Below are 18316 nucleotides of genomic sequence, written 5' to 3' on the forward strand. Positions count from 1 at the left end.
AAATTTTTTTAAGTTGGAAGTCTTAAAATTTCGAAAATCCGTGCCCATAACTTTGTTAAGAGTTGCTAGTATTATTCAGTATCCCAAAACCTCCCAGAATCTAGAAAATGAAATCGCTCAATTTAATTTATTTACAAATGAATTATTAGATACTTACATTCTGACACTAGTAGAAAAGTAAATGTCAGTATCACAGTATGTCCGCTGTAAATGAAATCTCCACAATAGACATGCTGGCCATTTACCGACAAACCCATACCAGTCATTAGTTTAACTACCCTTTTGACTATCATCAACGGCGAGGTTTCATTAGACTTTGGTGCACAAGGGTAGTTTATATTAGACTTAGGCAATACGGTTACATACATAGTAATGGCTCGGTACATGTATAACAATGACATTATTAAAAATATTCTTCTAAATACAATAAATCTGAAAAAAAAAAATTAATACAATTTGAAATCTCTCTAAATGATAATATGTACATTTAGATACCTATACACAAATGTAATTAATATATTTCAACAACTTTCAGAATTGGTGGAAAATGATAAGACATCTTTAAGATAATTTTATGACAATATGTCAAAGATATCTGGGAGGAAAACGGAAATTTGGGCGGCGTTTTCTCATTTAGAGAAGACACATTGTCCCAAAGCAATAATCCACATTTCAAATAAAAACCTTCAATAATTCAAATTCTTACTTACCTATGTTTGTGAAATATCATGGCTATTAAACTAGTATTTACAGAAAAAATAATGATATATTCAGATACATCTAAAGCCCAATCATAAGCAGGTACGTTGTCCAGGAACACATCAGGAAGGGGTGGGTAGTTCGGTACACGTTCATGTACTAAACTAAGTGAAGTAAGAGTTAGAATAAAACTAAACATCATGATGACAGCAGCTGTAACAAGAAGAAAATAGATTTGAATAAACAGTACTGGATATAAAGTGCGGAAAATATGTAAGTTTAAAGATATGTTTTGAATAATATGTTTTAACATATTTTTTAGTTCTATAGTTTTGAATATTAGGTAAAACTTACCCAACAGTGTTTTACATCTTTCTTGAGGAAATCTCGGTTCTTCTCGAACAGGTGCTGGTAAATCTATGGATATATGTCCGTTGCGATCATTACTTTTTTGAATAATATCTTCTTCCTCTTCTTCGTCATAATATCCGGTACCTGAAGTACTGTGTGCACCGTGCCCCCATTTATCCCCTTTATTTGTGTTAGGTAGTAATGGTTGTCTCTGATACAGATCTCCTAAAACAAAATTTTCATTTTGAATAATTATTTTTATTGGAATTTGGTTTCAAATTTCAATTTATCTCTTTTGATGAAATAATCATTTGTATTTATGGAATTTATGTGGAACAACTGTGAACAATTATCTTTTTTGATGAATTAAAAAACATATTTCCTACCGCACTGTTTATTTTATTAATTTATGAAAAATTATAAAATGCCTTAATAATTAAATTTGGAAGTTTTTTAAATGTTATACAAATATTAGAGAAATAAAAAAAATCTAGTGTTGAAAAATTAATTGAATTGGTTGTAAACATTTGGATAACTGAAATTTTATTGAATTTTGTATGTATAATAAAGTTTTGTTGAACACATTATGTATGATATCAACAGATTGTCTGTTAAATTTGTTATAAATATTGAATAAATTATAAAATTATCATCAAAAGAGGATGTATCACTTAGGAAAAACACAATCGGATTTATTCATGGTCTTCAAGTTAATTTTGCTAAGAGATTGAGATTTTTTAAATTATAATAATCTAGGAATTGCAAAGTTCATATGCAGTCTCAAAATAATATCTGTCATGTTATCACTTATGAAACCTGTTCTATTTTTCAGATTCAAGGTGTTACTGTATACTAGACAAAAATCACTTCATATCTCTCAATTGGATGAATAATGCTACTAAGAAGTCATTTTCTACCATAAGCTGAAATGACATAATCTGTGAACAAGAATAATAAACATTTAATTTATTTTTAAATATATTTGTAACTAACGGGATTTGAAATAGTTGATTCAACTTCTTTTAATGATATTTGTGACAAAATTTAGCATTGTCTCATGATGCGAAAATTTGTTATGACACCGAATATTAACAATACAAGAAGACTCATTCGTCGGAATGATTGGTTTGGGATTACAAAAGCGTGCCCGACGTTCGCAGTTATCAGTTATACGAGGTTATTTCAAAGCTGTGATTCAATAGTTTGTGGTCATTAAAAAACAAAAGGGAAAATTTTTAGTTGTTTATTAGATGGATCTAGACAAAAAGTTCAATAAAAAAGTAATAATGTATTAGATTTGTAGTTATAAAAATTAACAATAAGAATGGCGCAAATAGAGAAGAGTTCTAATTTCGAATTAATAAATACATAATATAAACTTATAATAAAATTTATTCAGGTTGTTCCAAATTAGCATAGAATTCTTACAACAGTAAAATACGGGTTACATGAACAAACGAATTCAATAATGTTTTGAAAATTTCCTTAACTAAAATTAACAGATTTTTTAAAGAATAACTATCTTATAATTTCGGTTTGCAAATTTAAGTTTAAGAGTATTTATAATTCTTTCTCATATTCTAGGATATTATTATTAAAAAATAGCAGCTCCGTTTTTTGAGTGTAATATTTTTATCATTAAACATTATACAGGTAGTACAAGAGTTTAGCATATTACATTTTTTTCAATAGATAGCCAGTGATATATACCAAAGCATAAAAACTTTTGAGGAATTATTTCTAATTACCATCGGTACATCGATATCTTGTACCTTCAACCTCATTGAAATATTTCAATGTAAATAATTTTTTGAAAGGCGTAAAAAGTTGAATTGGGGTTGAATTTATGATCCTAATTTAGATTCCTTATTGAATGAAATGGAAACTTTTTGCATTTCAGGGTTTCCCATAAAGATAAAATAAAACTTATCATTATTTTTTAACTATTTATAAAATGCATAATATTTTTTATACATGTTTCCACTTATGTCACATTTCCTTCATTCTCTTTCACTTCCATTAATTTAATTACCTTTGTCTGTCAAAACACATCTTATTTATTCAAAAAATTGGAATTGCTTGCGTTGCTTCTGGAGTTAAAACCTTGGAAAATCTATTGAGTATATAGGGCAGCTACAAGAGAGCGATTAGACACTTGCGAGCATATTTTACCTTTATTTTTTGAAAGCTACTTTGAAATATATGCTCCTCCAAAAATTTAAGGCAGAGTTTATTTGCTTTTTTCTTATCATAATCATAAAAAATATTTATATAACCTTTTTTTTAACAACCTATTTAATAAACGAAAATAATAAGAATAAAAATTGTTCTTTGTAGATTTCCAAAGATGAGGTACATCATATATATAAGCAACTTTGATATCATCTACCCAAAAATTAATATTGTCATGTGTAAACTTGAGAAGTCTGTTAACCAATTTTCTAGAATTAGATCCTTGATTTGAGAATACACCCATGACATTAAAACCCATACGATTCAGTTTTCTGCCAATGGTCATAGTCAAAAGAACAAATAAATTACACAAAATTCAAAATATAAATCTCTATTAACATAGGTAGTAAAGAAAACATATATTTTTATTAACATAGGTAATTATTCAATTTTCACATTTAAAAAAATAATTCAATTACTATTATTATTTACCTAAATTACCTAATTTCATCTTTCGGACAATGAAATAAAAATATGTTTGTAGCTTGGCTAGAATCCTCATCAAGGAATATTCAAGGGAGATAGGTATAACAAGGGGTGGAGAGTTCTACATGTCTTGTTAATATTCGGTGGTGATACTATGACACAGTAAAGTGGTTAGCTTATAATTCAGCTTGGAGGGATTAAGATGTGAAATGTATCTCGTATTACAATGCAACTCAAACCAGAAGAATTGAATATAATTAAATATTTTGTCTACAAAGAAAATTTATCTTATAAAATAAAAGGTATTGTACTTTTAATACTGGTGAAGTTACAATTTTTTCCTATGAAAACTAATACAACATACTTCTGCTTTATCCATTTTATTTTTCTGGATATCAATTTGAATTATTTGAAAATTTTCAGCTATACGGAAATAAGAAAATACTCTTCTATAGCTTATTGAAAATTCAGAGACTTATTTTATTGTTTGTTACTGTATATCACTTTTCTAATTGTTATTTTTATTAATAGATATAAAGACCTTTAAAGAATCTTTGACTAAAAAATATTTGGATTGGTTATGATAGCTTAGTAGAACCAATAAATTGTAGTTCAAAATTGTATAATGTTCAATTAATAAAACCGATGATTATCAATTTAGAATATTTTATAAATATTACATTAGGCTATTACTATTTAAAAGTATTTGGGTGATTCCATTATAACTGTGATATTCAATGTCCTGTATTGTTTTTTTGTACTAGTCATTAATTAATAATCAATTAATAAAAATTTTGTGTTAATTGAATAATTCTTAAGATATTTAAACATTATTTTTATACAATATAACTTGCCACTTAAAGAAAACTTATACTACATCACTTGAATGTCAGTACCGTGTCATGTCCATTCCTAGAATTTACCGATAAATTATTAATTTTTTTTGTCGTAACAAATGATTTAAACTAATTACCTTATAAATTCTAATGTTTATGATCAAACTGAGGAAAATTGATGCACTTGTTGTTTAATATCTTAAGTTACCATGTCAGTACCGTGTCATGTCCATTCCTAGAATTTACCGATAAATTATTAATTTTTTTTGTCGTAACAAATGATTTAAACTAATTACCTTATAAATTCTAATGTTTATGATCAAACTGAGGAAAATTGATGCACTTGTTGTTTAATATCTTAAGTTACCATGTCAGTACCGTGGATAAATGAGTCAGTACCGTGGAACACAAAATCCGACATTTGTGTCTTGCTCGTGATACTTTGAAGTTGTAGTAAATTCCTCTTAGAGTTTTATTTTTACAGTAAAATAGATGAATAATATGCATAAAAAAGTTAGAAAAGTTAAATTTTAAAATCTTGAAATTTTGAATACAAAAAATCACAGTTAGAACGGAATCACCCATTTGTACTTGTTCATGTGCTTGTAAGATGTTTTTCCTTTATTGTGAAAACATTATATATCTTAACTGTATCAAATCACATTTATTACTCAATAAATGTTTTTAAATTGCCATTTCTAGCTTTAATGTGTATTTTTTGATAAATAATCTATTTTTACCTTGGGTCATTTTATTTTCGTTGGAGGTATTAGCCGGTTCGTCGTTGATGGGTAAGAGGGTAGAGGATCTGGTGTTCAACACTCCATGAGAATTATGTTGTTGCGCCTGGTTATTGGAAACATCTGCAGACGTAGGATGTATACTGCCATAGTCGACGAACTTTGGCTCTAATATCATTCTGTAAAAGAAGGTTATATAATTATTATTAAACATTATGCGAACTATCTTATCTTAATTAAATTGAATTTATCATTATTCAAACATGTCCATGGGGATCATTTAATAGAAGTTTTCATTTCTGGTCTAATTCAGTGAAGGCTTCTTTTTGATCTGATAACAAGTCAATATAAATATTTGACGTCGGTTTATATATTAAATAAATATGCATTATTCTATAATATTATAATGCACACTTAATATTATCGTCGTTTTTCCCAGTGCTATTTGGTAAAACAGAACTTTCTGGTAAGGACCGGAAATCATTTAAATTTGTCATATTATATTTAAACAATTTAACGATTCGGTTAATTTATCTGTCTGATTCTGAACACCAAAATCGGCAGATATCCATACAATGAAGTAAACAGGGCAAACAATGGAATTAAATTCAATATTGTTACGAAATAACACTGAATAGGACTCAGTTGAATAATGTGAAACGTTCAAAGTTTGGCGAGGGTAATGCCCACTGAATAAAAATAAATGAAACTTTCCAAAGTCATGATTTGCAATTTTACTAGTTTTCGGTGTCAAAGTGCCGTCAAGAGCACATACATTCAATATTGTTCAAAGCAAAAATAAAGAAAATACATATTTAGTTTGATTTCGACTGTTGACAGTGGCGACTAGCATGATATAATTATTTAGTGCCTAAAACGATAACATTAAGATCAGTCAAGGAATGGTTTAATTAAATTTCACATCTAACAATTTATCTCATTGCACGTGGGGTGCGTTATAGATCATAAGCAATTGAAAGTTAACGAAAAAACTAATAAAAGTTGACGATGCAACCACCGATGTTATTTGAAGAATAGTGTACGACTTTTGAGCCAATTTGGCACACATCTTGTCATTCCCGAAGATATAACAGAATTTTCAATACCATTAGAGGTGAGATGTCAATAATAATGAATATAATAACGTAAAAAAGCAAAGATTTCCAACAAAAGGGGGTAGCTTAATAAAGTAATGAAGTTATTATTTGAAAAAACATAAAGTTATTGGTATCATTGGCAAAACATACTTCAATAAGACTGCCTCCCTATTATTGTGTTGAATCTTATAGAAATGGTTTGAGATGTTTACAGAGAATTGAAACATTCATCTTGGTCAAAAAATAGAATCAAATCGCGAAACATTTCGAGCGATTATTTTCTATGACTCGACACGGATTAAACCAACAACAGTCGGTCAACTCGCTTCGACTTCTGGTGATGAAACACGGTCGTCCGAAATCGACTGGGCGTAAACTGATACTGCAAGTGATATACCTTGAGTTTGATTCATACTTGGGCATTAGTATTTGGCTATCAAAAATATTTGTTAACGAGCCAAATCCAACAAAGTGGTTAGCGTACGAAGCATTTCGAAGCAAATAGTCGCCTGTTTTTTTTTGGAATAACTGGACATTTCGCCACCGTTCCATTAGAGCAACGTAGGTCAAATCTGAATGGTACACCAGCAGTTGGTTCGAAAAAATCAGGGGAACTGCGGACGACGAATCATTCTCCACTACGACAATGCGAACACACACATCAGTTCAACCAAAAATGTTTCTGAACAGTCAAAACATTGAATTAATGGGTCATGGTCATGACCGTAGAGTTCTACAATGATTTCTTCGCAGATCAAAAATAAATTATATGGTCAACGTTTTTTCACAACTGAATAAGCGGTTGATGCGTTTAAATCACATGTTTTGGACGTACCTCAATCGGAATGAAAAAAATTCGTTACATGTAATGTATAACTGCAAGCAACGAATTGATAATCTACAGTTATTGGATGTAAAACCAATCAAATTCCCAATTAATAATTACACAGAATTCCCATACAAAAATTCTATTATAACAATACAACTTAGTTAATTCAACAAAGGGATGCTGCTGTAGGCTGCAGAAAGATTTGTTATTTTTTACTTTTACTCATATTTTTTTCTCCTCCAAGTAGGAATAGATACATTATGTACGAAATAATGATTGAAATATAAAGACCTTTGTCCGAGTTATGTTTTGAGAATAAAATAAGAAAATAAATTAAATTGATCAGTTCTATATTTTCAATGCCTTCAAATATATTGATTGAACGATCCAAATACACGCTTCCTAAGAGAGTATAATACCCGTTAGAAATCGTAAATTTATGAATGTAAAGTATTAGTTCTTATAACGTTATTACCTGTCTCCAACTTCCTCTGTCTCCGAACTGTCATTCCTCATGAGTCTATAAATATATAGGATCACTACCATTGCTTTAACCTTCATTTCGTCTAAATAATCCAAAAATTTGGACGAAATAGTATCCGACATTTTTCAAATCGCGTTTCGAAGTTTTCAACAAAAAAACTTATTTACAAACATTCATAGTTTTGTTTAACACTGTATATTCATCATTTAGATAGGTCTAAGTACGAAAAAATATTGTTGTGATTTCGTATTTAAAAAAAGATCTGTATTGAGGAAAATAAAATTCACACGCAAAAACTATTTTCATCGTTGGCACTTGTTTTTGCTTTTAACAATTTTAAGCACCTCACATATTTACGATCAGTCAGTCACCGATGTATAACGAAAATTACTAATTGTTTTGCACTTATCATCGAAAATAATACGTATACGAAACACTGCGTGGATAGACGTTATCAGGCTATTCTTTATCATCATCTTACCGGTTATTGTATGGAAAATTGTTCAATAAATAATACACTAATTATAATATTGCACTTACATATTTTGAATGCCTATAGAATAAAAAGAGGTTGTATTAAAATTTCGTCTATTTACACGAAACTGGTGGTTGTTTACTAGCTAAATCCTCTAAAATTGTTGCCGATATTATCTCTAGAAATAAGATACAGTGCAAAAAACCAACTTTATCTTAATTAGGTGTTTACTATATGATGTACATTTTATGTTTAGAATGAGTTCAAACACCGATGCTAACATGATTTGAATACAAATAAAATTAGTAAATAAATTTTTGATATTTTTTTAGTACGAAACGAAACTATTTTATCTCAGATTCCATATTTCACATCCAATAATGTAGTACACATTAATTCAGGTTAGTTCCGCACTATACTTTTGTTGCAAATTTGTTCACATTGTATTTGAATCATCCACAGGCAAAATAGATACACTAGCAACTTTTAATCACTAATTTGAAACCATTCCGTCGATTTGCCTAGAGTATATTTTTTTTGACTAAGCTTTTTTATATAATTATTAGGAGTTTCATACAAGTGAACACTAATGATTTTTTTTACTACAAAAATATAATAGAGCGAATAAAATACCAACAGTAACTGTAGCAGAATTTACACTGTAACATTTTAACATGAAGCCAGCTTATCATTTTGATATGCTTATCGTTTTTAACACGGCCGGCCTTACGATATTAATGAATTTGCAGTGTTAAAATACATGTTTCCGGTATATAAACACTACTTCAGATAAGATGTAGATAGTAGACAAATTTTTACATCAATTTCACACTTAATACCTCCCTTGTAACCACAACTAATGTTTGTATTTTCTGCATTATTAATCGTTCTTCTGAATATAATAAATAATTTAAGTAGACTAGATCGGTACCAGGCTAATTTTGTAGAACTCAAATATCGCAAGATTCCAAACAAATAAGTTTTTGTTTAATCCCACAACCTTCTACCTATACATGAAATTAGAATTTGTCAGGAGACCAATGACTTGAATTTGTTTTGTCATTTATTTAAATATGAACATAAAAAAAGAAAAGCGTTGATTACTTCCTCACTGATGAAAAATGTTAAAATAAAAATAAATTATATTTAGAACTGACAAAAAGATACTAACAACAGTAAAAATGAAACAGGAAGATTGATGAAGAAAGCAAAAAAAATATCACAATAAGAAGGAGAAAAATGAAAAAAAATCGTCGATAAAGTGGATAATAAATTTCCAAAAGTTCAAACCCTCGGTCGACGTCAATTTGGTTTGAATAAATAACAATGTCGTGATCCATCTAAATATAGGTATATAATCTGTGGTTCCCCTCTGTGACGCCTTGTTATTGCTTTCGGTCAAATAGTTTGTTTTACCCGTTAAACGAATGAACTATATTATTTATAAATGATGCTCCAAGATATCTGTTCATAATCATATACCAATACGTATACGTAATTTGTACCAACAATATTTTATATGGCTATAAAATCATCATCAAATATGTTGAATTACAATCTCAATTATAGTATACAATAAAAGTAACCTTGTGTTTCATAACAATGGCAATTTTATGATTTTCTATTTGGTTATTGCTAGCTTACTGTTAATACGCGTATAAAACACTTTGAACTGATTCATTATTATAAAATGAATATTACTTTGCTTCCGATTTTGTTATTGGAAATATGGAAAAAACGAATACAGTAAAATCTCGAGATATTTCTAGATTAGATTAAATGAGTAATATGCTATTTGATATCGATGAACTCTAATAAACAGATAATTTGAATATGGTTAACAAATGGAGTTTAAATAACAGATTTATAAGGTTGCATATAAAAATACCTAAACCGGACACTATATCGACTAGCTTTTAACAGTATCACGAAAATCGACATCCTTATTTTTTTATCAAAAGACCCTGAGTTGTATCAGCGAGGTGAAAAATAAAGTTATATTAGTAAAATTTTCTTAGTGTGAGATAAAAAAAATCAGCTAAAATATACAAGGTAAGAATATAATTACAAAATAGAATCGATTTAAACGTCAAACATGTATGTGAATGAACCTTATTGGCCCTTCCAAAAAATTACCTACTCACATAGAGGACAAAGTAATAATTTCCAAGACACATTTACTTTTAATTTAATTATTTTATTGATACACTTATTCTTACGTAACAATCCTTCATTATAAGAGGCCGGATAAGAAGAAGGTTTCAATTATATCAAATATACTTTTAAATATTTTTCAGAATTTGATAAAGAATTATAGTCGACGGAATGGATGGCATCAATTGCACTCCATTTAAAATCAACCCACAACTAATAGGTTTAATAAAAATGACACTACATGCTTCTAAGTTACGTCGCTAAAGTTCCTCAAAAAATAAAGCATGGCCCTCTATCAGTAAAAAGCGAAAGTACCTAGTTGCCATCCTTATATATATGCTTATCATAAAAGACTTCAATATATAATATATTCAAAAAAAGAATAGACAAATACTATAATTAATCAAGGAAGAAAACTGAACCTAAACATCGAAATGTAGAACATTTCTTACCATATGTTTAATAACAAATTATTTTTACCAGCTTTTACCCGCGGCTTCGCTCGCATCGAATCCATTAAATAAGTATCAAAAATCTTTATAATAGAAAATAACGAACTCTGTAGCTATATTAGAACCTGAGATATAGATCTTTGAATGTAGAAAAATTGCCAAAAACCAACAAAAATCCATAACTCCACATTAAATGTCCGCGCCTAGCTCCTCTCCAACTCAACCGATTTAAGTGTTCAAAAACTCAAAAGAAAGAAGGTGTTTCAGCGAGTGTTCTTAAACCAAAACGAAGTCTCTATCTTGAATAGAACCTGAGATATTGAGGATAGAACGTGTGTATGTGAAAAACTCCCATAAGTAATGTACAGGGGGAAATCACATTTGAGTATAACTTGAGAATGGTGAAAATTAGATGAAATCCGATGGTTGATGGCTGATCTGTGCATCAATACCTTTCATTGAAAAAAAAATTAAGCAAATCGGTTGGGTAGAACGCCTGAACGGACTCGGAATGGAAATCATCAATTTTTTTAATATATAAGATAAATACGATATTAGTATGAGTCATAAATGATATTTACTAAACTAAAATCTGAAACACTCAAAAACAAAAGAAGTAATTTTATATAACAAGTACCTTGTAATGACTGTGACGCTGTTTACATAGGACAGACATCTCAATATTTGGAAAATAGATTAAAAAAACATCAATATGATAAAAAAATAAAAAGCATTCACAATCCTTGGAATATCAAAAATCCCACATTCAATTATTAGATAAAAAAAAGTTTTTAAAAAGAATTTTTAGAAATAGTTCACATACATAGAAACAACAATTATCGATAGTAAACAAGACCTAAGCAATTTAAGTAAGCTTTATAAGTTTATTTTATAAATTTCAATATAACTATATGGTATGATTAATATGAAAAATTATATTTTGATATAGACCGCAATAGGTCGAAACGGCAAAGTTTCCAATTATAATCTGTCGTTTTTCAAAGAAGAAAACAACTGCTTTCCTGGCTAATTCCTTAATGAAGATTTAATCATATCTCCTCCGAAGAGCGTGATGTCCATCGACCTTTTTGTCAACATTAACATCTCCAATGACTTGTAATTGGAAGAAGAGTATTTTAACCATTTACTAGTTTCGACGTTATGACGGCTCAACACAGAGGTAGAACAAATTCTTGTACGATTAGAGACCCTAACTGAGGACAGCGTCAAAGTGCGCATTTATTTGGTTCATTTAGTTAAACATTCCCCAGAAAACGCTATTTGGTGACATCCTCACTTCGAACTGCGAGCCACTGGTCAGGTAGAAATCAAGTGTAGTCGCCGATAATTTAGATTACATTTCCATTTTATATGTCGTGTGTCAAATATATGTAAATAAATAACACATTGAAACAAAATCACTAAATAAAAAGTGAGATCACTTTTTCTTTCATCTTAAATAACAAAAAGAATATAAAGGAAAAATCACCAGTTTTTTTTTGTTAAGACTGCAAGCTTTTGCTGTTTCGAGGCATACAAAAAGTGCGCTTTTTTATCATTCGTCGTTGTATAGTGATTGCAGATGTCTACTCTGAATCACTCTATCTTGACTAAATTCGCTTTACCCTAAAATAAAATAACATTACATTTGCCCCAATCGACTAATGATGTAAAACAGGATTGCTGCCACACCTATTTTGTGGACGTTTCATCCTGATGACCCAAGATTAAGTCAGTTTTCTCCTTGAAGTTAGAGGCCTAGATATATATCTCAACATAAATATATATATCAAGTAGGCAAATTTGATACTAGTACTAAACAGTTTGATTTAGATTATTTTAATTAAATGATGATCATATTATTTTTACTTTACTTATTTCAGTTGAGTGAAGAAATAAGTGTTCCTTATCCGTATAACATTACATTTGCAAATTTATTTTTTGTTTATGATACCTAGATCCCAACATCCCATTAATATTTAGTGAATCTGTATTTACAAAATATGCTTGAGGAATATATAAACATAAATTTGAAAATATATTAGTTTTTCAGAGGTAACAGTAACCTTAAGAAAATTTGAATTTGCCATTATTCCATGTCATGTTCAAATCTCCAGTCGACGTCAATTTAGTTAGTTAGTCTCTTCTGTTTCAAAATTAGTTTTTTTGATAGTTTTTAAAAGGAAGATAAATTTTGACGTTTCGACTTTTCTTTAAGTGTAAAACTATAAAAAAACTACATATATATATATATATATATATATATATATATATATATATATATATATATATATATATATATATATATATATAGAGGTGAGTCGGGAGGAGCGCACCAAATTCTAGGAGTGTATTATACACGTCAAAATAATGTAAAAAAACTCATATGTTCTTATCCAATTTTCATTTGTTTTCAAGTTATAGCATATATATAACAAATAAACAAATTATCACATTCTTAAGGCCGCGTGCACTTTACAATGAGTATAATGCCCTGCCTGTTCCATGAAATGAGACTATTTAAAATATGATTAGCAAAATTATGAAATTATTCAATTTAAGCATATTATTTCTGATATATCGAAATGAATGGAGCAAGCAAGCACTAAAATAAATAACACATAAATAAGGGGTATCGTATCTAAATATTTCCAACCAGACTAAAATCGATAATAACATAAAATAAGTATAATTATTGAGAAAAAATAGTAATTGTGTGGGTGTTTTATAATTTCCGACATTCATTTACCACATTTTAAATTAATTTTATTCTCTTCACCACAGAGTTCTACCAGTACTTCGCCAAGTCTTTTTTTTTGAAAACCAAAGTATTTAATACCTGTTTCTTTGGGTTTTAGATTGGTGTTTTTGCCTAGCCTAGCGACGGCATTATTATCTCATAATAGAAAGTACGATATTTTCAAAGAAAATAATAACAGTTAGGTAAACTCTATAATAACCACTAAACACGAGAAAATATAACAAACATACAAAAGCTCAGTAAATACGTACAACTCCAACCTAATCTTAAGTTAAAAAACTTGTTCAGCCTATCTTCCTTATCTTTCTATTTCTTGAATATTCATGGCTAATAAATTTGATTCGAATATAGCTTTTTTGACTTAATTTTAAATTTAGATTTTTTAATATTACCTTAGGCCTAATGATGAAATAAAATAATAGGCTACTTTTCTATACTTCTTTCAACGTTTATTTGGAATCCAAATTCTGAACTACTCTCTCATTGTGACACATGTGCGGCGTTTAAGACAGTGTATTAAATATTACGTAAAATATTTGCCACAGCTTGTTTTTAACAGCATTGTCTTAAGTTTGATCCATAGAATTTCACTCACTTTGATATTTTATTTGAAATTGTATTTGTAACGAAGTATTTTACGGCTATCTATATTAGTAAGTTTTTGTTTCAGTACCATTACTTTTTTGCATATTTTAATAAAAGTATTCCGGTTCTGTTTCGATATTTGTTGTCGAATTGCTAATAAAACATTAACTAACTTACATACTCTTCATTTTTACGTCTATAAATTAATGTTCGAATTTTCTCATCCAAATTATGTTTACAAATAAAGTATCAAGTATTTTTGAATTAAAAAAAAAAACAAAAAACTATTAGTTCTTAAATTTTTTTAATGTTGATTACTGTAGTACAAACATTATTTCGGAAATATGATGGTATTCAAATGGTGCTCATTACGTTTTTGATGCTGTTCCAATCTAGATCGAAGACATGGAGCCTTCGGTATTGTTGCCATTTCTCACCTGATGTTTCATTTCAGCTGCGCTAGGCTCTTCGGATTATTTTCATAAGCCCCACTTTCAATATATACTAATAAAGCTAAATAAGATTATGGAGTCAATTGATGTTACCTCTACTTGAATTGACCGATATGCCTTGCCATATAGACACAACGCCTCCCACAACGACCTTTGAACTGTACAAGGCTCAGTCATGCTTTCTTCTCGGTTTGTCCTCGCTACATTATCCCAAATTCTAATTATTAATTTGATCATACACGTGATCATTTTGCAAAACTTTATAAATCTTCGCTAATTGTATTCTGTTTGCTTTTAAATACAAATGTTTCAAAATCGAATACAATTATTTTTTAATGTGCAATTTTAATGTAGAATATATTAAGACGTTTTAGTTTCCTGGTCGTGAACTGAAAGAGGACAACCAGAGTTTTCAGATTTTTAATGCTATCGTCCTTGATGCATTGTCTGTTATTCGAACGAAACAAAGGTTTAACTCCCACTACTGAATCATAATTAAGATAATAAGCGACTAAAACTTCAGATTCCACGATAACTTTCCCACGCCTATCCAACGTTCCTAATGAACTACAAAGCTAAAGCAAATACTCGATAATCATTCTGAACAAATTGTATGATTTGGAAAGTAAATCTAGGTAATTCGTAATTTTGATATTAATGTGTCTTTGTAGATTTGTAGATTTCATATAAATCAAATAAATTGAAAGTTAGTAATATTTTCCGACTGCGAAGTGCGAGGTGTAACACTATACTACTATACTATAGTTTATTTCAGAAAGGTAAAGAGTAATAAAACCTCATTAGGTATGCAACGAATATTTAAGCCACTCTCATAGTTTGGCATTGATTTCAGTGTAAATTTTTTTATCAAGTGCAGGTAGTGCCACTCGGGTTGGGGTCAATATATGGGTTCAGTCTATTGTTATCCATTCACAAACACTGAAAATAGTGTGTCAAAAAGGCGTGCCGGTAGGATACTCGAAAAAAGGAAAGAATACAAATTAGACATTATGTTCATAGTAATAGGTACAATCTTGACGTTATAATTAACAGGTCGACGGTTCGATCGATAAAGTAGTCAAGATCCCACATTTTCTCCTCTTCTTTAATGACATGCTGGACTGATTTTCGCCAGTTCTCTGGTGTCACCTCCTTAATGGCTTGATCAAACAGTAGCTTGCGTTATCCAAAACTACTACTGAATCAGCCGGAAGATATTTTATCATTTCACCAAAATAGTCTCCAAAAACATCCAAATCCATGTCATCGTGGTATTCTCCCGTATGGTACGATTGAAAGGTTGGGACGATTATTAGTCTTTTCCCTTTACCTGAAAGCACCTTAATACCCGTTGACAGGCCTTCCATGAAAGCTTGGCGAGCACTGGATATATTTTTGTCTTGCCACATTTTTGGTACTGTATAACCTTCATTAATCCATAGGTCTCAAAGTGGTCCATAAAAGTTTTTTAGTTATCAACGGAATACTGTCATCCTGGCTAAGCTCCATTAAAATCTTATCTAGGGTGGGTATTTCTTTTTTAAAATAAAAAGAGTGAACTTTTTTTCGAATTACACTTTTGGTGTCTTCATCAAGGACTTTTACTGATCTGCCTGGACTTTTCTTGTGAGGTTCCATTTGGCCTGCTTTCTTTTTCCCCGCAATAGTTTAAAAACGGTATTACTAATCTTATAATACTGTGAACACTATTTACCGCAAATACTGATGCGTTAGACTAAACAAATATACTTACGGTGCATGGTTAAGCCGAATCTGAAATAGGGTTGGAATTAGGCAGAGGCAGTAATAGAAAGTTAAACGGTACCTGTTAAACGCAAAACGTAACTTTATAATCTACTACCTAAGTAATCTCTACACAATATTTCAAGACCTACACCTATGGCCGACACCGAAATGGAGCCGAACTGGACGGAATTCCCCATTTTATCACTCTATACCTTTCTGAAATAGACTATAAAGGCTGACATGAACAATCAGTGATGTATGCATTCTTGAATTTCATTCATACCAGAAGAATCTCCTGCTACTTTGAGAAGTTGTTGAAGTAGTATTGAATAACTATCGATGTTTCTGGTATCATTATTAGGTAAAATTTCGTAAGTTCCAGATTCATTGGAAAAGCAAGAGCAGTTAGATGAACATAAAAGATATGCGACGAACGAGACATGCAATACAGGCGGTAAAGAAGTGATATCTAACGTGAAATGTAAGAAGTTATTTAAGTATTTGTAGTACCTATTGAAATTAGTGTGATAAGTTGTGACTGTGAATTTAATTAACTTTACACACAATTATTTCCACGATTCCTTATCAGATAAACGTTACACTTTTTTCAATGTGATTCACAGTTATTGTAGTAACAGTATATTCGGTGTATTTACAGTACCTGCTTATTTAGATATCTAATTCTTAGTTGATCGACTAAAATCACCCTTTCATTAATGCACTAAAACTATTCTGAATCAATATTTGTATTTAGTTTTTATCAAGCTTTTTATTTAGAACAAAAAAAACTCACTTATCATCCATGTCCAGTCACTACACAAACATTCCATGTAAAACGTAACAATCTTCACTTGTTATTCATTCATTATTTAGAATAAACTAATTTAAGAAAAATACCAAGTGACATTAGATAATTTGATGTTAATGTTTAAACAGATATTGTTTTATCTCAAATACGACGTGTTCGAAACTTCGAGTCATATCACTTCATTACTAATAATTTTTAAATGTTGTTTAGTAAATTCAACGAATATTATTTACTTTTTAAACCACAGTAAAGAAAACGCTCATATACAATCAGCCACTTCCGCTGTTCTTCACGAAGCCACCAATAATTCCTCTAATAATATAACTGTTCTACAAATTTTTTAACCCTATACGTTGATAATTTATATTATAAGGCAGTTGTCGTTTATACACACCGTTCGAGAGTGAATTTGGAGTGAGTTAATAAATAAAACGGTCTCTCAGATGAGCGCAGTTCATAACGATAGATGAAATCTGGACCCACCACTACATTCCTAAAATGAAAAAAAAAACGGTGGATTGCAAAGGAGAAACCAACTCCGAAAAAGGCGCAAAGATAGTTTCATCGACCGTTTCTTGCGATAGTCATGGGATTGTGTTAATCGACTATTGAAAAAGAAAATGCTTGGTGGGACACCCACCATATTCACCAGATCTGGCCCCCAGTCTCCTCTCCTGTTTCGCGGCCCCGTTTTCATGAGACGAGAACGTAATAGCATACACAAACGCGTATTTTGAAGAGAAAGAGGGCAACTAGTTTTTGGAAAGGTTAACAAGGTTAGAGCATCACTGGACTCAGTGTATAGACTTAAAAGGAGACTGATGCAAAAGAAAAATTATGCAAAAAATGTCCTTTTTTCTTTGTTAGAAAAAAAACTTTCAAACAACACGTATATGATAAAAAGTGGAGACAATAGGCCGCATCTTTGTTTTTTCCATTTATTTCTTATTTATTATGATGTGACACATATAATGAATAATGCACTTTATTTTTACCCTATTGTGTGTAGCTATCATATATTTTGACCAAAAAATGAACAATTTACTTGGATACGATCCAATAACCGGCGATGAACAAATCTACCTACGATCACGAAAAACAAATTTTTGGCAATAGGTGCTCCACTTGTGTTTCGACGGAATCCAAAACCCAAAAATAAAACAGCTTCCATTTCTATGAATGTGTTTTT

General features: G+C 30.0%; 1 protein-coding gene across 7 annotated transcripts in view; it reads right to left on the minus strand.

The window, feature by feature from the left end:
* Positions 1-18316, minus strand: part of LOC130900491 (phosphatidylcholine:ceramide cholinephosphotransferase 2-like) — a 118950-nt gene that overhangs the window by 14338 nt on the left and 86296 nt on the right. For 6 of the 7 annotated variants that reach the window (XM_057811141.1, XM_057811142.1, XM_057811143.1 and 3 more), the window contains 4 exons: positions 5285-5463; positions 1054-1275; positions 711-912; positions 158-432 (listed from right to left, as the gene is read on the minus strand). In XM_057811141.1, coding sequence (XP_057667124.1) covers positions 158-432; positions 711-912; positions 1054-1275; positions 5285-5463 — 878 coding nt within the window. Of the gene's footprint in view, positions 1-157; positions 433-710; positions 913-1053; positions 1276-5284; positions 5464-7685; positions 8828-18316 lie in introns of those variants that run through there. The other variant, XM_057811144.1, reaches the window with a different exon arrangement.

The sequence above is a fragment of the Diorhabda carinulata genome, chromosome X (genome assembly GCF_026250575.1).
Source record: "Diorhabda carinulata isolate Delta chromosome X, icDioCari1.1, whole genome shotgun sequence".
In the NCBI taxonomy this organism is placed as follows: domain Eukaryota; kingdom Metazoa; phylum Arthropoda; class Insecta; order Coleoptera; family Chrysomelidae; genus Diorhabda; species Diorhabda carinulata.